General features: G+C 35.2%; 3 protein-coding genes, 1 long non-coding RNA gene, 1 other non-coding gene and 1 pseudogene across 5 annotated transcripts; 3 read left to right on the forward strand and 3 right to left on the reverse strand.

Moving 5' to 3' along the window:
• The first annotated feature begins 4,949 nt into the window (after positions 1-4,949).
• TRNAA-AGC (transfer RNA alanine (anticodon AGC)) lies at positions 4,950-5,022 on the forward strand. The gene has a single exon. It is a non-coding gene; the product is annotated as a tRNA-Ala (tRNA).
• Positions 5,023-6,556: 1,534 nt separating this feature from the next.
• On the reverse strand, positions 6,557-7,527 carry LOC129309459 (uncharacterized). Its single transcript, XM_054951046.1, has 2 exons — positions 7,284-7,527; positions 6,557-7,089 (listed from the first exon to the last, which is right to left on the reverse strand). The coding sequence occupies exons 1-2, from the start codon at positions 7,422-7,424 to the stop codon at positions 6,646-6,648; spliced, it is 585 nt and encodes a 194-aa protein (XP_054807021.1). The 5' UTR covers positions 7,425-7,527; the 3' UTR covers positions 6,557-6,645.
• Positions 7,528-8,136: 609 nt separating this feature from the next.
• LOC129307769 (uncharacterized) lies at positions 8,137-10,567 on the forward strand. Its single transcript, XR_008592477.1, has 3 exons — positions 8,137-8,221; positions 10,106-10,288; positions 10,461-10,567. It is a non-coding gene; the product is annotated as an uncharacterized LOC129307769 (long non-coding RNA).
• On the reverse strand, positions 8,258-8,835 carry LOC129307768 (protein PXR1). The gene has a single exon (XM_054948668.1). It carries the CDS (start codon positions 8,779-8,781, stop codon positions 8,425-8,427), a length of 357 nt encoding a protein of 118 aa, XP_054804643.1. The 5' UTR covers positions 8,782-8,835; the 3' UTR covers positions 8,258-8,424.
• Positions 10,568-12,134: 1,567 nt separating the features above from the next.
• On the reverse strand, positions 12,135-15,861 carry LOC129309921 (protein QUIRKY-like). The gene has a single exon (XM_054951680.1). The coding sequence runs from the start codon at positions 15,596-15,598 to the stop codon at positions 12,512-12,514; it is 3,087 nt and encodes a 1,028-aa protein (XP_054807655.1). The 5' UTR covers positions 15,599-15,861; the 3' UTR covers positions 12,135-12,511.
• Positions 15,862-18,483: 2,622 nt separating this feature from the next.
• On the forward strand, positions 18,484-19,657 carry LOC129309025 (probable pectate lyase P59; annotated as a pseudogene).
• Positions 19,658-20,032: the final 375 nt, after the last annotated feature.

A 20,032-nucleotide genomic window follows, 5' to 3' on the forward strand; every position in this document is an offset into this window, starting at 1 on the left:
ATGTTCTAAAATATTTCAAACATGTCTTGAGATAATTTCTAGATACTTTCATGTAAATATTTAAAATAAAATTTTAGAGAATCAATTGTAACTGTAAAATTAATTTAATCTCTACTGTCCATTAAAGAGATGAGAATTTTTTAAAATCAAGGGGAGGTCCATAAATACCTCACCGCCTCCTCATTTGTAATCAATCCTTGAGTTCTCAAAATAATATTACTCTCACATTCTCCAAGCTCTTTTAACTATCCTTTGTCCTCAAGTTTTGCTTTTCTTTAACTTAACTAAGCATCCTTCTTCTCATACAAATTAAACTTATTTAACATCTTGTAATAAGAGTGTCTAAATGCTGTACGAATCAAAGGACTAATCCCATAACAATAGAGTTCTTGTTGAACCTAAGCTTTACTTATCGCTATTAATTTGTAGATTTTAAAGAATGATTGATAAATTTGGGAAGCTAGCTTATAATTTGTTCCCTCTGAACCACAATTTCATTTGAAAAATTTATAAGTTATTATTAATTAAATTATATTAAAAAAAGTTAGTTAAAAGCTTTTTTTTTTTAATAATTTATATCTTTCTAATTTTGCACCCTTAGATAGAGTAAATATAACATTTAAATTATTTAAAACACACTCATTAAGTATTTGGATGGAGTCGGATAAAGTATGTGTATGATTGAAAATATATATTTATATATATAACATACTCCCTCCATTAAAAAATATAAGGTATTTTTAATTGAATTTCACTCCAATAAAGTAATTACCTACTTTTCAAATAAATTTATCTTTTTATATTTACCTCTATTAAACATCCTAAAATAAATATAAAGTTATTATCAATAGGGACACTTTAAAAAAAGTTAATGATTACACCTCAAAAGATTAAAAATGCCTTACATTTTTTAACATCCAACTCCTTAAAAAATATTTTATATTTTTAAACAAAAGGAGTACCTAATGTTCTATATTTTGAATCAAATGAAACTTTTAAAAAATATTTTATATTATAATTTAAAAGAAATAACGTGTAAGTTATATTAAGAAAAATTACTTATTAGTTTGAAATGTTGACTTGTAAACATTAAAATGTCAATATTTTTAAAAGTGAACTTGAAGTTTTAATAAATTTTTAATAAATTGCTTGTAATTTTATGAAATTTAAATTATAAATATTAAAGTATTGGTATTTTTCATATAATATTAAAAAATTAAATTAATATTTTTTGTACACTGACGTTTGGGTGAATTGGGTTTCAATATCTTATAGTGACCCAAACATATTTCCAAGTTTAAAAAATACTTGTAAAAGTAATTACAAATCACTTACTTATAAGATTTTTGAGATTTGATTTCACGTCTTCGTGTGTTATAAGATAAATTCTTACTAATTAAATAATTTTTTTATTGGTTTTTGGCAGTATTTTTTTTTGTTTCCCACATTTAATATCTTATTAGAGATAACCTTATTCAAAGCACTATTAGAAAACTTTCTTAATAAAAAATTAAATATTAATTCAACACATTATATAAGACTAGTTTTTTTTACTAAATCCTACTACCATTATTCTTTTGTAGTTTGTAAACAAGGCCCCTAGGTTTTCGTGTGTCTCGGGGTTTTATTAAATTTATTGGGCCACTTCTCCATCTCATCTCCAAGGGACACATAAAATTGAAAACATGACAATTAAGAACCCTAAATTATTAAAATTTTAATAGTGAATCGTGTTCTTTACCTTGAATTAAAAATATAGGCAAGTTTATAAAATTATCCTCCACTTAAAAAATAAAGAAATGGCATTGCCGCAATTACTATTATGTAATAGGAATATTATTAATATTAATTGGAAACCAGTGAACAATAGTAGGGAATATATTGTTTCCCAATGTGAAATTAAAATATACTTTTAAAATTTTTCAAGAATGCTTGTGGATATATAATAGTCACTTAAAAATTTATTAAAATCACTTTTAAATATAAACTTAATTACTTGTGAATTTGTATGCTTATTAATATATAAGTAGAACATTTGAAAAATAAAGAAACAATGCTGCTGAAATTATTATCACAAGATGAGAATATTATTGATCTCAATTAAAAAACTAAGAAATAATAGTTAGGAATATATTATTTTTCAGTAAGGAATTAAAATTTACTTTTGAAACTTTCTAAGGATATTTGTAAATATATAATAGTCACTTAAAAATTTATTAAAATTGCTTTTAAGGAATATTTTAAACTATTCATATTTTTTAAAATTTTAAGTAAGGATCACGGTTCATGCTTTCAATAATTTGATATCACAATTGTAATTAATAACTTTAGGGTTCCTAATTGTCATTTCCCCACAAAATTGCGACAAACTGCCGCCAAAGTCACCTGATCTTTCTCTCTTTCTTTCTTTTTTAAAGTGGGACAAACATATCAACAAGGGGAGGATCTTGATTAATTTAAGGAAAACTTATGGGCACAAATTCATAGGCTAGATTAAAAATTATACTCTGATTTATCTTCTTGTTCTTTAGGGGAAGAGACTATGCTGGAATGATAAAACAGTGCATGTTTTGCAGTTTCTTTGAATTAAAATCTCCATGTAGACGGACGCGAATGACACATTCTCTTGCATCATTCTTCCATTTAATATATTCGGTCAGCTAATCCATAGGGGTCAGTCAAGAAATTGGGAGGTAAGGGTCCCAACAAAAAAAAAAAAAAGAATTAGAATATAATGGCACAAAATATGGGACAATTATTTTAAAAAATATATATTTGATTTGATAAGCTAGGTCAGTTTAGCCTCCATTAACATCCCTGACTATGAAAAAAAATACCAAAAAAGAAAAAAACTGTTTTTAAGAAACGAATGAAGTGGCGACTTCTAATTAACGAGTGAGTTTTGATTAGGATGTATCAATCTTTAACCTTCAATATTTCGAAGGAAACGATCCTGACTGTCCACAAAGTCCACAAAGATGGAAGTGATATGAGCCACGAAACATCAGATTGGGCTGAGCTCAAAGGGCCCAGTGAAATGCTTGATTCATGTACGCACACATGCAAGGCGCATTATTTGAATTCCCCCGACCACAACACTTGGCGTATTTTAAAAATCTTGTTTAGTGTAAAATATGAGACATTAGGTAAAGTTTAAATATATTTTTTCAATTGTAATTTTATTTTATTATATATCACTTAATTAATTAATGAAGATATTTTAAATAAGTTAAATATTATATCTATTTTACTTAAAAATATAATTAGAAACAAGGTTGTCAAACTCATGAATTTAAATAAATTTATAATAAAAATGTAAACTCAAATCATAAACATGTGAGAGTTTATCTTTGATAATAAATATTTATTAAAAATATATAATTAAATAATTAAAATATAAAATATGATTATAATTTAATTTAAATATATTGTAAATATAAATTATTAAAATTAAACCAATTTACGTTGATAGATTATTATACAAAACATAAAAGTTTCAAAATAGAATAAGTTATTTTTAGTATTTTATTTTTCTTTTTTTATATTTTTGCTTTTTAAGCTTTTTTTTTTCTCTCGAGCTAGGTCATATCACCTGTATGAATTGAATTCTATATAGCATGTACTTAATTGGCTGAATTACGTAAAATATCAATGAGCTTAATAAATTTAACTAAGTTATATTTAGTTTAAGTTTATAAATTAGTTGGTATAGTTTTGTAAGTTAGAAATATAAAAATCGTAAACTCAAAGTTAAACTCATGAGTTTAACTAAGTGAATATTTAGTTTAAGTTTATGAATGAGTTGATATAATTTTATGAGTTAGAAATAAAAAAAAATTAAACTCACAACTATAATTGAAAATTATAATTTAAAAAAAATTACGATTTTTACTCTTTTTTAAAAAAATTAATTAATAATAATTTATATTATACTTCGAAAGAGTGAATAATAATGCAAGTATATACTTTTTTTAAATAACTGACGAGCAAAGGTATTTGTGACATGCCAGCCAAAAAAAAAAAAAGGGTATCCGACTATCTTCGTGAAGAACACCAGTGATATCCATGCATAGTTCGGTGCGTGCAACGTGTCATTTCACTTGAGAAAGCTGCTTCAACGCAAGTAATGATAAGGATTATCATCCCAATTGCTTCCGGCGGGTTGACGATCTTGGCATGAGTACCTGTACGGTCTCCGCTCGCTATAGAGCAAAATGTAACTTTTTGATAAAATATAATTTTAAATTTTTATACTTTATTTATATTTTATTATATATTTTAATATTTTTTTAAATATTTTAAATCCTTACACTATTATTTTTTAATATTTTAATAATGAATTTAAAATATAAAAATATTGCAAAAACTATGAATAAATGAGTTAAAATATAGAAATTTAAAATTTCATTTTCTATAACTTTTTAAACATTATTTTTGTCCTTCATTATTAGAGGTAGAAAATGGGTGGACTTATTCGATATGAGCTAAGCCCTTAAGTTTAATTTTTAAAAATTATTTAATTTTTGAAGCATGACTCTTATTTAAAGAGCTTGGAACTGAGCCCATAAGCTATTTATTATTATTTTTTATTTTTTAAAATTTTTAAGAATTAAAAATTTTAATTATAATATTTTATATTTCTTAAAATACAAATTATAATATTAAGAAAATTAAAAATAAATAATAAAATCTATTTTTAAAGTATAAACACATATTTTAAATTTTACATTCAATTTAAAAAAATAAATTAAAATGAAAAAGGATTTAAAAAGTTGCTTGAACTTGAGTCTATCTTTTTAGAGCATATCAGGGTTGCCTGGGTTGGGTTTCAAAGTTTGCATTTTTTTAAAAAGTAATTTTTTTAAAGTTTGAACTCTTATAAAGGGTAGTTTTGAGGCCTGGCGTCAAATTTTTTATAAATAAAAATATTAATAGGACCTTGCTGAACGGGGGATGTAGCTCAGATGGTAGAGCGCTCGCTTAGCATGCGAGAGGTACGGGGATCGATACCCCGCATCTCCAAAGTTTTTATTTTTCAACGTTTATCGTGTACACTGCTTTTTTGGGCCATGCCTTCCCGATCCATTTTCTTGGGCCAGACCATAGGCAGTGTTTATGGAAGATTCGTTATTTATTTATTTTTAGCCCTGAAATCAGACTCCGTATTTTTTTTTTAAATCATCTTTATTTTATCCCTCTCTGGACCAAGTGTCATTTTTTTAAAAGGAGAATTTCAATCTAAAGTTTTACGGTAGGATAAGAAGATTGAAATGAAATAATTTTTTTTGGTTAAATGACTAACATATATTTTTAATAGAAATGAAAATAAAATGTAAATTATTATTTAATATAACTTGTTAAATGCATAACGTATGTGTAAAAACCCTTACATTATTTGTTTATCATCATTCTTTATGCCTTTCAAGATATGAGAGAGATCAATTTTTTTTTTCTTCAAATAAAAGGATGGAACTGAGGCAACTTGGCCTGTATCCTCAATTACATTCATAACATCCCTGGACAACACATCAAGCAGCTCGTATGGTGCGTGAACCATAAACGTGATCCCTGGCATCATACCAAGTCCCATCTTTGTGAGATGGTCAGTACTAGTGTTTGCATTCTTGCTAATTACTCGTACAATGACAACCCGTTCTCTTTGAAGTAAAGAGATGATCTCCATAATTGCTCCACAGTTAGAATGCTCCCAACCGCACCCATTTTGTATTAAATCAATGATCTCACATCCCATGCAAGCCTCAACCTGTGAATGCAGGCCCATATTTCAGCAATAAGAGTGTTACCTTCCTCCATTTTGCAGCAAAATGCATGTAAGAAGCGACCTTGTGAGTCTCGCAGAAGGCTGCCACAAGCTACAAAAAAGCTCTGGTGGGAATAGGCAAAATTAATATTATATTTCACCTAATCAGATTCAGGAAGTCTCCAGTGGTCACTTATAGTATGAGTCATGTACCGCCTGTCAAGCTTTTGATGAGCTTCTCTCAAGCTTCCAACATTGGCTCTTGCACTAGATATGATAGTTTCATTATTGATCTTGCTTCTTTTAAAAATAGCAAGATTTTTGCACTTTCATATCCACCAGCTAGTAACAACAAATAACGCTCCCCGATCATCATTTATATTCTGTCGCCCCAGAGAGAGATTCCTCTTTATCCAGTCATGGAGTTCCAATCCCAAAAAAGCTTCACCAGACAACTGTTAGAAGTATAGATTTCCACAGTCTCTCAAGTATATTCAAAATTGAGAAAGATCAATTTTCTTCTTAAAGAATAACATCAAACAAATATGTCACTCAAATAGAAGGATTAACTTGAAGTGAACAAATATCAAAGTAAAATAATTTAAAAATATTTAAATCAATATAGTAAAAGTCGTCAATATGCGAGACTTATTTTAGTTGGTTTATTTATATATTTCAGTTACTACTACTATCCATCGGTTTAGCTCTTAAGCCTCAACCCAATAAGAACTCTGAAAAGCACAGATCTAAAAGGAGAAAGTAAAATAAAAATAGGCAGAAAAAACAAAAACACAATTAAACTTCACAAATAGGTTTATTTATGTTTATGTTTATGTTTTGTTTTTTGGATAATTTTTCTGATACACTTGTCTTTGTAATTTTCACTAATCAGCCTCTTGCAACCCGCCAAGCACAACGGACCCAACAAACAAGCCAACGGCCCCGACCCCAAGTGCAGCAGCCACGATTGCCTGAACCGCCACCAGCCCCGCCGAGTCATCGGGGATCAGAACTATCGCTGCCACGGCCGCCACCAACGCCGGAAGCGCCGCCGATGCCAGCACTGACGGAGAAAATCCAGCAGCCTTCTCCAGCAAGCTCAGCAATCCGAGCTCCTCCGCCTTGGAGAACACCCCCAACTTCTCGATCGAGGAGAGCGTAAACCCTAGCTCCTCCGCCTTCGACAGCAATCCTGCCTTCTCCACATTGCTCAGCACTTTCCTCTTCTCCAGCTTCTTGAACACGTCCACTTCCACCTCCTCGCTTCCTTCGTAGAATATTCCCGGCCCGAACCAGTCTTTCTTCCAATTCTCATCGTACTTGTTCACCTGTTCCATTTCATAATTCAGCAATCTTGAGATCCGGTTTTCGTGATTGGAAGCTAAGAGAATGAACCCTAGTGAATTTGTCAAATAATTCGAGCTGGATTCTGATTGAGAGAAGCTAACTATGGGATTTCTTGGAAAGCAGAACACCGACGAAAAGAAACGGAATTCGCAGTTGAGTTGTGAAAGTTGGGTACCTTTCTTTTAGAAGCCATAGCCACGACGAATGGAGATTTCTTGGCAGGAAACATGGGGTGGTAGGGGAATTTAGAGGAGAAGGTATGGCTGCTGTGGAGGCCTCGAAGATAAGATGCTGAAGATGGTGCAGGAAACGCCATGAATTGAAGCGAAGCTCAAGCTCGCCGGGAGGAATTTTTCTGCAAGAGATGACAACTGCCACGTTGGACAGGTAGGGAGAGATTGAAAGGACCCTTTTTTGCCCTTTTTTCCCCATGTTATGTAATATCTTGTTTTTGCGGCTTGCGTGATCCTGGAATATCATTTCCACCAATCATGTTGATGATCGCTTTATCCTCTAAGGAGAAGTGTTGTTTTATGGCCAAAAAGGTTTTATTTTCCATAAAAGATTGCTTTAAGAATGAGAGCTATATTTTTAAGTTACGGACTAAAAATTTGATTTATTGTTATTTTTCTCCTAAATTTTTATCTTTGAATCGCTGTTACAACATGCTCAGAGTTGATTATAAAGTGCTTCAATGTTACCCTACCTAATGTCATAGCAAGGCTAAACCATGCAATTTCTATTTTTCTGTTCATATCTTTGTTATTGAGCAAATATATTCTTTCTTCATGCCTAAAGTTATAACTGAACACATGAGGCCCCTAATTCAGAATTCAAAGTTTGATATCCGTATGCGTAACAAACACAAACAATTTTATTTCGTTAATTTAATGGTGAAGTTAACTGTTGTGGGACACAAAAATATCGATATATCTTGGTAAAAGTTATCGTGTTAATAATTATCGCAATGTTTTATTTCTTCAATTTAATCAAATTGTAGACACAAATTGGCATACTTTTGGATTTTTTTTTAATTTCCCTAGAAATTTCTGATGTAGCTCACCAGGATTGGCAATAAAGCCTCTGACATGCAACCTGTCGTGGCCAATCAAGGTAAGAAATCTCAGAACTTCGTTTGTATGCTGGATATACCAACCAAATCAAATGTCCTTTAAATTAAGCGTTAAATTGCATTCGTAACAAGCATATCTGAGCAGGGAATAAAACTTCAATGATCAAATAATCAAACAAAATTATCCAGGGAAATGCGTAGACTTCTATACATCGATGTACATTGATTGATATTTGGGGCAGATTCACTGGGTTGGATTTTCTGCACCTTGTTTGGGTTCCTCAAGCAGTTTGAGGATTTCCTCTTTCTTAGCCTGAAGAGCCTGGATCTTGGAGTCTAGTTTCTCAAGCTTTGCCTGAAGTTTTGGTGGATCCTTCTTATCAGTTTTCTCTTTCTTTTCTTTCTTCTTCTTCTTGTCCTTGGACTGTTTTTCTTCTTCATCAGCCAAATCCCCAGCTTTATCTTCCCCACCTTCTTTATCTTTCTTCTTTTTCTCGTCCTTGTCTTTCTTTTCGTCTTTTGCGTCACCATCCTCTGCTTTGTCTTTCTCTTCCTTCTCAATTTCACCTTGATCTTTAACGTTTTCCTCAGTCTCTCCCATATTTATGGGTATGATTTGGTTTTCTGTGAAAACAATACATGTATAGGTTTGCCAGTACTGATTAGAAACTGTTCAAACTATTGGTATCATACCCAAGTTTAAAATCAGGGAACTGTAGTTCTACAATAAATTACATTCACTGCTCTAAATGTTTTCAAAATCTGCATGTAGCACTCTTTTTAGTTTGAAATTTTACAGAAACTTCTTTTTGACAGAATTAAAAATTAGACTTGTACCTTTCCCTTCTCTTTGAGAAAGTCAAATAGTAAAATGTAAGGAAGCGTACAGTGACCAAGTTGATGCTTGTGAAAACTTATTGTAGGAGAAATTTGATGATACCTTTGGTTTGGGAAAAGGTCTATTGTCAACTAACTAGGGATATTGAAGGAGAGAAATTAATGCAACTTGTTCAACACCAAAGAAGGAAACATTATTGTGTGCTTTACAATACTTAGACAACCAAATTGAATATGGTTTAGAAAGTTAGAGGACGTTCTGGCGCATGCATGAAAACTGGATTAAACAAATGGAAGAACACATTACCTGGTGTCTTAAATCACTTGATATTTATGATAAGGTGGGAAAGATCGAGTTGCAACCTTAAATATGCTTAAACAAGTTGGAGAGCAGCTCCCAACGAACTTGTCATTGGTGGAGCAGAATAATCAATTCTCGTACACTAATTTTTAAGTTTGCAGAAGTTTTAGCGCAGAATGCTAATGTCCACACATTGCAAGCCATTAACAAAAATAAAAAATAAAAAATCCCTTCTTAAACTTTACTATAGATAAATATACCAGGCTTTTCTGTAGGATAACCATTAGTAACCCCCCCACCCCGGGTTTTTGCTCCTCTGTCTTTGGTTTTGCTTCAATATTTTTGACTATTTAGAGCCTCAGGTGAGAGCAAGGGGAAATACATGAATATTAAAACAAATTTTAATGTATTAATTATTACTATATGTTTATTATCAATGATTAATATGTCTGTTTTTTCATAATTAGTTTTACATAGAAGCACATGAATAATCGTTTAGTTTCCAAGACGAGCTTGGATGTCATGCACTTCGCAAAATTAGTTTCCAAGATATTCTTTCTAATGTGGGAATCCAGATTTAACCTTAAATGACCTAATTTTCCCCTGTCCCATTCGCTGAGATAGTAAACTTGTTATCATGCTGAACATTAAAATTTATTTTAATTTTTTTTTTTGAATTTTAAGTTCAAAATTTTTTGACACATGACCCCATTTGACAGTCCTATCATGATCATGAAAGTTATTTATATTGGGGCAGGCATTAATAATGTGTTCGTGGTATGTACAGAAATGAATGAAGGATGTCAAAATATTCTGAAAAAGTGAGAATTATATATGCTCCCAAGTGGCCATGCAGTGTTCTTCCTTCTGTGGAACCGTGTGGCGCTTAAATTGTGACACTGGTGATTGGCCCAAGAAAGTCAAAAGTAAAAGCTGCAGAAAGAGCTTGGCTTTGATTTCAAATCTCTGTGTAAGACAGTAGAGCGCAGCTATCATGTGGTTACAGTTTTTCTTTTTCCTTCAGACGCGTCCACACATACTCACACTGTCACACAGCACTCCTTCAGCGGGCAGTTTTTTTTTTCCCGCCAATTTCATGATTCTTTTTTTTTTTTGGCATCTTATTTAACCCTTTTACACAGGCAAGGAGGTCTTACACGCACATACAGCACACCCACACACAATATTTTTAATCACATGTGGATTTGATCCTGGAGTTCTCGCGGTAAGAATCAAATGCTATTCGAACTATTATTTCTTTAAAACTTATTGTGTTTGCATTTACAAATTTATAATTGAAGTTAGAATTCAATTAAAATTAATAAATTGAAGTTAAAAAAATTAATTAATATAATATGATTTATATTTGGATATTTTTTGGTCAAAAATCAATTAGATAAATTAAAATTTGTTTGGATGATTTAATTCAAAAGCCAGTTGAGACTTTTAATAATAAAAATAAATATAAATTTTTTGTATATATTTTTGACTAATTAATAAGTAAAAAATAATAATCTTAAAATTACAATTAGTATGTAAAAAATCTCATATTTTTAATTATGAAAAGATAAAATAAATTCATAAATTATTTTTAATAAGTAAAAAATCTTAAATATTCAGTTGAGATTTAGTTTTATTTTGAATAATATTTATTTATTTAATAGTGAAAAATTGGGATCCTATTTAAAAAGAAGTTTAAGTATTAGAGGATTTTACAGACAATGAATGCAAAAGCTGATGATTTCATCAACAAATTTTAAACCCAAATTAACCGACTAATTAAAATTATCTAATATTTAAGCTTTTTTTAAAATAAAATTTTAAATTTTTACCATTAAATAAATAAATATTATTTGTTATGAATTTAAAAATTTAAGGTATGTTTTACACATCTTGTAAGTTCAGGATCTAGAATATTTTTTGTGTAATGCCTCAAGGTCTAAAATGCTCATTAATTCACTTATAAATTATAAAATATTCAATTTTAAAAGATAAAATAAATTGACAAATTAAAAAACCTTAAACTTTTAGAAGTTAGAATAAAATGATAATTTACAAAATATTAAATTAGACTATCAGTTTTCTTAATTCAAATTTATACATAAAATTTAAAAAAATTATAATATTGCCAATGAATTAATCTCATCTAATTAATTGAAAAATGAATTATAATATTTCAATATAAAGCATAAAACTCACGTCTAGTTTTTTATGCTTATGAAAAAAAAGTACCCTTCCATTAGAAAATGAGTTTCGTGCATGGCATTGTGAAAAAATTAGGTTAGTAAATTATTTATATGGCTTTTCTTTTTCTTCTCTCCATAATACCACCGCTGCATTTCAGAAGTCATCTTTCATGACTTCACGTTCACGTTAAATGATCATTTGCTTTTCAATGCTAATTATTTTTTTTATTCAAACAATATTTATTAAACTTTTAATATTTCGACTCAAATTTGAATCACCCTAACCTAAGTTAAAATATTATCCAACCATACCCTTAAAGCTGGAATTTGTATAGGCCAAACGCAAAAATTAAAATATGTTGTTTTACATTGGTTGTAAAAAGTCCATACATAAAATAAAATAAAACAGAATGTTACTTGACTCATTTTCTTCATGAACAGTAACAAATGTAATCATTCCATTCTCAGCGCGTTTGAAAAGAAGCCTTTTTGGGAAAAGTAAACTCATCTTGACTCCAAAACCAACCAGAAACCGGACTGATATTAGAGAACGTATCTAGTGGAGCAGAAAAGGGGCTGTAAATGCAGATATTTTTTTTTTCTTCTTTTCTGGTATTCAAAAGTTAGAAGGAATTCCAACTTCCAATATTATATTATACATCCAAGGCGTTTGCTTTCTCAAACATGAAATCCGAAAATTTTCCACCCACTTTAAAGTTGGCTCTTGGCCCACTATATATGAGCTCTCATATTTGTAGAATAGTGACACAGTCAATCCATTCGATAATCTCAAAAGAAAAAAAAAAAACCGTGATGACAACTGGTCACTTTCCCCCATGTTCCCCATACCTTTTTTCAAATCCTTAATAGTTGATTCTTTGTCTCACCTTCTTTCCCTTGTCTTTCGCTCCCCTATTCAGATTTTCACGTCTCAAAAAATTGTCACTGTCAGTCACTAAGGCAAAAAAGAACAGAAAAGGACAAGTACAAAAGTACAGCCCCTTAATCTACATTAACCGATCGGACATGCTTGGGAGTCGCCGGAAAAAATTCAAGCTGGCCGGCGGCATTGGATCCCTAAACATGGGATGACGAAGGTAGTAGAATCCTACAGCCACGGCCACCATTTTTGTTGGCACCACAAACATTATCATTGCAATTACCAAACACACCCCGATGAACAATTTTGTGGCCCTGGGGTCCCTCCAGCTCATCAAGGCTTGTACTCTCTCCCCTTGGGTGGCAAGATCACCCAACACTTTCTGGACCCGGGCTGACACCAACCGTAACCTGTCATACCGGATCCGAACTACATCGGGCGGTTTTGAACTTGGGATCGTGTCAAACTCCTCATCTAACTCGTCAGGATCGACCGTGTCAGCTTGTGACATTCGGGTATCCATCCCGGCTGGTATCTTAGGCTTGAACCGGTAACACCAAATGCCAATCAAGACCACGTATAAGAATACGAAAGGGACAATCAAGTCTGGGTAACAAACAAGTACGATATATATAAGATGAAAAAACATTGTTTTCGTTGGGTTTCTCCACCTTTTGATATTGTCTAGCCATTTTGTCAACCCGAAAGCCCACGCTAGAATGCCCACGATCCGAAACCAATTGGCCTTGCTTTTCCTCATGCTCCAATTGTGCGAGTCGGAATCCAACATGTACCGAACCACCTCATGACCCAACGGTGGATCCGCCCGAGACATAGATTGGATCACCATCTTTGTGGCTGCCCCGCGGAGGACCTCTTGTTGCGCCACCCCAATTGGCCGGATATAATGCATTCGAGGAAGCAATGGCTGTCCGTAGACCCGGAATCTATCGGGCAAAATAGACGTGTAGGTGAATCGGACCGCTAGCTCAATCTCACCCATTTTCTTCAACCCGGTTCTTGATAATACCATCAGAGGATATGAATTCGTATATATCTTGTTGCTCTCCATTGTGGAGATTCGTATTCGAACCTTGCCCATACGACCATCGGGCTTGTCTTCTGACACGTCAGCAAACATCCGCCAGTTGTCAAACACCCCCACAGTCAACACGGTGCAGGGGTCGTATACTTGCCACGTGTACTGCTCGTTCCAACGTGGATCACAGCTGTCCGTGATGGTCCGAGTACGGACCCACTTCTTCCCGTACTTGGCCACACAGTAAGCATCGGTGGACCCCTTTCCTGCACCTTTGGTTTTCATGGGAAGAAGAGAATGAGCCCCCAGGATGCCCAGCTCTAGAATTCCGATCGGCGGCTTCCAAAGCTGCTTCTCCGTTGGTCGGAAGTCGCTGCACACGTGCGCCGCTTCGTCAAGCACGTGATACCCACCTTCCAAGCACAGACGCAGATAGACACGCCCACTGTAGGACCCACCCTCCAAGTTGAACCATTTCGGTGCCACGTGGCGCTCATCGATGCGTCGCTCGATGGAACTCAGCGGCATTACAGTGTGGCTCAGCAGGCCGAATTCGTTGCCGGTACGTGCTTCTACTAGCAAGATCACGGGGTCTTCCAAAGGCTCGCCGGCAACGAATAAGAGGTCCTCATTCCAGTGGAATGAAATGCTGGAGCGGTTCATCATGGAGCCTCGCGTCGTTCGTGCTGACTGAAAACCCAGTTGGATCTTGACTCGAATATCCGGCGGCGTCGATGGAGGCAGATTGGGAGTGATGTTGAGGTCTCTAGCTTCGATCACGTTCACACGCAGGTACCATAGCTTTGGGGATTGGTACACTTTGGGACGAGTGTGAGCCAAATATGGAACGTCGGAGCTCCTAGCCTCTGGGAAAGCATCATCAGATCGGTTGCCTATCCATATGGAAAGCTGGATATCGCCGGCAATCTTGGTGGAACCTTGACCGAAGGCGCCGGCTTCTAGGTGGTACCATTGTGAAGCCACGGGACTACGAGGAGTGTTCCGAACTGGCACATCAGAAAGATCGAAGCAAACACCTCCAAGAAATTTCTCAGTTGGAGAATCCCAAACCGAAATCTCTAAATTCGCATTCCTAGAATCAGCGTTGTATCCCAGCGCGAACACCTGGTTCCACTCCGGCGAGTCACGACGGTCCTTGGGCCGGTAACTCGCAGGTTTTGATCTGACGAAGCGACGGGGCGTACGAATCTTCACATAGGGATTATCATTGTGAGCAAGCCCACGAGCCTTAATGATTCTAACAAACAGGTACTGCATCGGCTCCACAAAATCACGCCGTGGAACTCTCTGAGATGCTTCGCCAGCAGTCCTGGCGGACGCAGCCCGCCGAGTGTAATCACCTCCGTTAGGCTTATTCGAGTTTCTCGCTCTGTCCCCTTGCATTCTAATTGCCTCCAAAATTTTCACTTCCGGAGGGTATTGTATCTCTGAAACAGTCTCACCTGCCGTTTCTGGCAACAGTTGATCTTCAGGAAGATTGAACACCTGCGGCGTCGATTCTTCTTCTTCCTTTTCTTCTTCAGTAGCCACAACAGGAGGCAATTGAGAATGCTCTTCAGGTACGCCATGCTCGATGGGACCAGGATCCTCGGAAACCCTTTCTTCCTCAACCATTACAATAGGAGGCGATTTTGTCTTCGTCTTCATCTTCGTCTTCGTCTTCGTCCAATCCTGCTCTGTCACTGTAAGTTGCTGCTGTGGGATCGTTTGCTCCTGAATCAACTCATCGTAGTAGTAAATCTTGAGGCCAATTTCGCCCCTAACCCAGCTAAACATGCTCTTTCTCTCCAACGCAAAGTAGACCAAGCTCTCTTGCCCTCTCCTTGCAAACTGGGCACCGTACAGCTTCACTCTACCCAGAAACTGATTCTTACGACCAACCCCATTCCCGTACTTTTTGTCGTTGAAGAGCTCGATCTCTAGCTCTTCGAACTCCATATTATCCGGGTCAGATACTATGAATTCGATGGCTTCGTTCCAAACTGGGTTCATCTCTTTGAATCTGGTGGTGGTTCTTTTTCTCTGTCCGTCGAACTCTGCCATGACGTAAGGGCTGGAGCTTCCCTGGCCATCCTTGGGAAGAAGATCACGGGCGTCCACTACTTCGACGACGACCTTCCTGACGGTGGTCGGCGGCTGAGGGGACGTCGTCATGTTGTCATTGTGGGGAATGTGTGGGACGTAGTTTAGGCTGGCTCTCCGGCCAGGTCTAGAATGACAGCCCAAGATTTCAGGCTTTTTGGAGACACAGTGGCCGTTGATAGCGCCGAGCAGAGAGAGAACAAGCCAGGGGGCTTGCTTTTCAACTGCATGGGCGATTTATTTATTATTATTTTTGAAGGTGAGATTTTATTATTTGTTTATTCATTTATTTTATTCCATGATCTTGCGCGCGAAAGAAGTATTCAGTAATGTTTTCACGTCTGCACCGGATATTAAACTGAAAAAATCAGCAATTTACAGTTCATATGATTCAACCGACTTGAATTAATGATTCATTTGATAATATAATAATTAAATTAAAAAAATTATATATATAATAATTTAAATATAAAAAATATATATAATTATTATTTAATTTAAAAAAATTAAATATTGTAAGTTTATCATAATTTAACAAACTACATAATATAACATAATATCAAATGATTAAAAAAATTAATTATTTTTTAAAAAAATTTGATAAAAAATTTAATTTTTTTTAAATAGTCTGGTTTTTAAAAATCAAATCTGGTTTCCCACTTGATTTTGGTTTCTAGTTCGATCGTCGGTTCGAAACGGCTCAGCCTGACTTAACTCTTAAAACAGTTTTTTTTCCTTTGAACCAAACTGAAAACCAGACTAGTCGACGATCGGATCGATCTGATTCGGTTTTCAAAACATTGGTATTCAGTTTTCACTCTACTTCACATTCCTCATCTTTGTTTTTTTTAATGGCTCATTATTATTATTATTATGTAAAAAATATTAAGCAAGTAATTTTAATAACAATGATTATGTTTTAAAATTAGATTTATTATCAAACATAAAAAAGTTATGATAAAATTTTTAAGAAAGATCACTCACTCATAAGGAGGAGAGGGGAAAGGCGTATGGTTGTTTTCGGAAAATTCGGGATGATCATTTGCAAGTACAAACAGAATTGATAAGGCTTGGGTTTAATGATAAAAGATTAGGAGAGCATCAAGTTGATCCTTCCTTCCACCTTTTAAATGTTGCTTATTTTAGAATAATTTGTATTATGAAATTTGACATATTGAAGTTGGAACTAGCTAGCCATTGCGACAACATCCCTATGAGAGGTCATTTTGTCAGAAGAAGACTTTATGGGGGAAGATTTTGAGGACAGAGGCATAATCTTTATATATATATATATATATATATAGCCTCGTGTTGTGCAGCCCTTTTCAAGTACGGTTAAGAGTAGTATATCCCTTGCTCCTATCCCATGCTTCGCCTTTATTTACTGCCTTTATTTACTGGGAAGCTCCTGCCCACCCCTTCCCTCTGGACCAACCTCTTTATGGTTTTTACTTTCTACTTCTCAATCTGCCTTTTTTCTGAATTTCTTCCCCTTCTATTAAACTGTGTCAAGTTTATCACATTGATGCACATGTAACTCCTCAATTTCTCTGTATTGAACATGGATGATTTTGAGCATCTGATTGGTTGGCATGATTCTTAACATGAAGTGAGGATGCCCGTATTTAAGGTAAACAAAGGGCATTTTCTTTTGTTTATTGGTTTTGGACCATTAGGCCACAATCTTGTATGCGTCTCAGCATCTTGCACACATTTTAAATTGGAGGCAGTGAGGCACCCATCGTTTGTTCAGGAATCTTTCGTATATGCATGCCTTGCTGCTTTTAAGGTCTTTCAATTTAATATATAACCGAAACTCCTCCTTCAAAGCAGCAAGGCATGCATACATATATGAAGGTGTTTCAATTTAATATGTAATTGGCTCAACTTGGCATTAGCGGCTCTGTCAACAACTACGGCACTGTTGCCTATAGTGGGTTCATTTGGGATGACTAACGAAATTGGGTTAAGAGCTTTTTAAAATATATTGGCCATGACCCAAACATTACCATAAAAATCATAGGTATTCTTAAAGGCCTCTCAACATTCAGTGGAATGAGAAGTTTGACAAAGTTGATGTTTGCTCTTGCTCTCTTGAAGTTAAAGCACTCACATTCATTTGAAGTGAGTTCTTTGAAAATCATCCATTAGCTCAACAAGATAAAAAAACTTGTTATAAAAGATTAGAAAATCACTTTTGAATACATCTTTATAAATAATTGCACTTATTAGTTAGCACACCAAACTTTTATAAATAACACAAACGTTAAGATTTTTGACACCTCATTACCTAGATGTGTAAATCTTTTATACATTGACATGATTTCAACTGTCTCTATTTTACATGATTTTTTCTGTGATTTTGTATTAAAAAAATTAATATGTAATCATATAATATGATAAAGCCCGCGAGACTTATGATTTTCTTGAAAAGCAACAATAATGAAACCTAAATGATTAAGAATAGTCTTTAATATATATTATTTCTTGCTAGTGTGGTTAAAGCCCCAAATTTAACATGTAGAATTTGACGTGTGAATTCTACATGTACAAAATAAAATCCTACCTACAACACAAACACATAAAATTAAGCTCCATTATGACTAACGAATGACAGCAAATCTCTCTTGTTTTGGCACTAAACCTTTGTGTTTAGTTGTTAAAGTGAGGGGTTATGTTCCTAATTAAACAAAACAACGTCGGGACAATTTCGTGTATACACAGAACAACTACAGGAGAGACTTGGTGCTGAGGAGAAACTGAAGGCTCTGCTATATTCCCTCACGGCGCTTCATTTGGCATCTTTTTTTTTTTTTTTTTTTGCTGCACATAGATTTGTGGCTGCCGTGATGAGTTGATGTAAAAGATATAGATGGCACAATATTTAATGGAACCTGATCAGAAGATAAATTAAATTAAGATGGAATATTTAGAGTGAAGAAGAAGAAAATTGATCAATGGAAGGAAACAGGACATTAAGGATAGTGTTGATATGTGCAGTAGCAATAGGAAGGACGAGAGGAGAGTACGATGAAGTATGGCGAAGGCGATTTGAGGAAACCAGGAGAGCAGCCCAAGAAGCTTACCAGTCCGATCCTCTCCAAGTCACTGCAGATTTCAATCACCACGTTCACTTGTATGAATCTCTGACCGTCTCTGGGATTAACATGTTTGAATCATATATCTTGTTCAGTTCAGCATAAATGTTATCTTCGAATTAATCTGATAAGTTGTAAGTACGCATCTCAATTGTGACATGGTAGAGCTATGGAAGGTATCACCAACACGATGAGAAGGGATTTGGCTGAGAAAACCCAAAAATACGACAGTCCATGCATGGCCACCAACCCTGTCGATCAATGATAGAGGTGCGACCAAAACTGGGCCAACAACCGCAAGAAGCTCGCCGACTCTGCCATCGGCTTCGGACGTGGTACCACCGGCGGCAAAGCTGGCAAGATCTACGTCGTCACCGACCCTTCCGATGACAACCTTCTCGACCCCAAACCAGGGGCCTTACGATACGCTGTGATCCAACCAGAGCCACTGTGGATCACGTTCGCATGCAGCATGGTCATAACTCTGAGCCAAGAGCTGATGGTGACCAGCGACAAGACCATAGACGCACGGGGAGCCAACGTTCATATCAGCAACGGAGCTCAGATCACGATCCAGTTCGCGAAGAACGTCATCATTCACGGGCTTCACGTTCACGGCAACAAAAGGCGAAGCAGCGGGATGATCTGACTCTGCTGATCACTTCGGGACCCGGACGCAGAGCGACGGCGACGGAATATCCATGTTTGGATCGATCACGTTTCGCTGTTCAACTGCGACGATGGGCTGATAGATGCCATCCAAGGTTCCACGGCGATCACCATCTCACCGATCATAATGACGTGTATGTGGATCATGCAGGTGACCAAGAGGGATCATGCGCCTCCGAGTGTGTGGAAGAATTGGAATTGGAGATCGGAGGGGTATTTGTTCACGAATGGGGCCTTCTTCACCCAGTCTGGAACACCCACTCCACTTCCTCCTAATCACGTCGCTGCAAAACCAGGCGCCATGGCTGCCTCCCTAACTCGCTTTGCGGGCGCTCTCAAATGCCTGCCGGTCCAGCCATGTTGATGCTTTCACACATATCACCCCAACACTCTGTCTCCTCTACTTCCAGGGTCGTTTTCACTTTCTTCTCTCTTCCCTTTCTAGCGTGAGTTGCGAGCTGAGGAAGAAGTGATTAGATGAATTTAGATATACATATTTCTAAAATATTAATGTATATAACGAATAGCATTCGTTTTTCTCCCACACAATGCTATATCAGGAAAAATACAAGAGCCTCCGCACAAAGAACTAGACGGAACACAGCTATTCCGTCCAAGATGAAGCGCCGCTCTAAACGGGACAGTTCATTTCGAAGCTACAAAACCAGTTTCTGTAATTAAAGCCGTACACGAACTGTAATGGGCATTGCATTCAGTTTAGACCTTAAATCCCTGCTTC

Source organism: Prosopis cineraria, unplaced genomic scaffold, assembly GCF_029017545.1.
Source record: "Prosopis cineraria cultivar Desert tree isolate PC_DT_omini unplaced genomic scaffold, ASM2901754v1 PC4, whole genome shotgun sequence".
NCBI classification, from domain to species: domain Eukaryota; kingdom Viridiplantae; phylum Streptophyta; class Magnoliopsida; order Fabales; family Fabaceae; genus Prosopis; species Prosopis cineraria.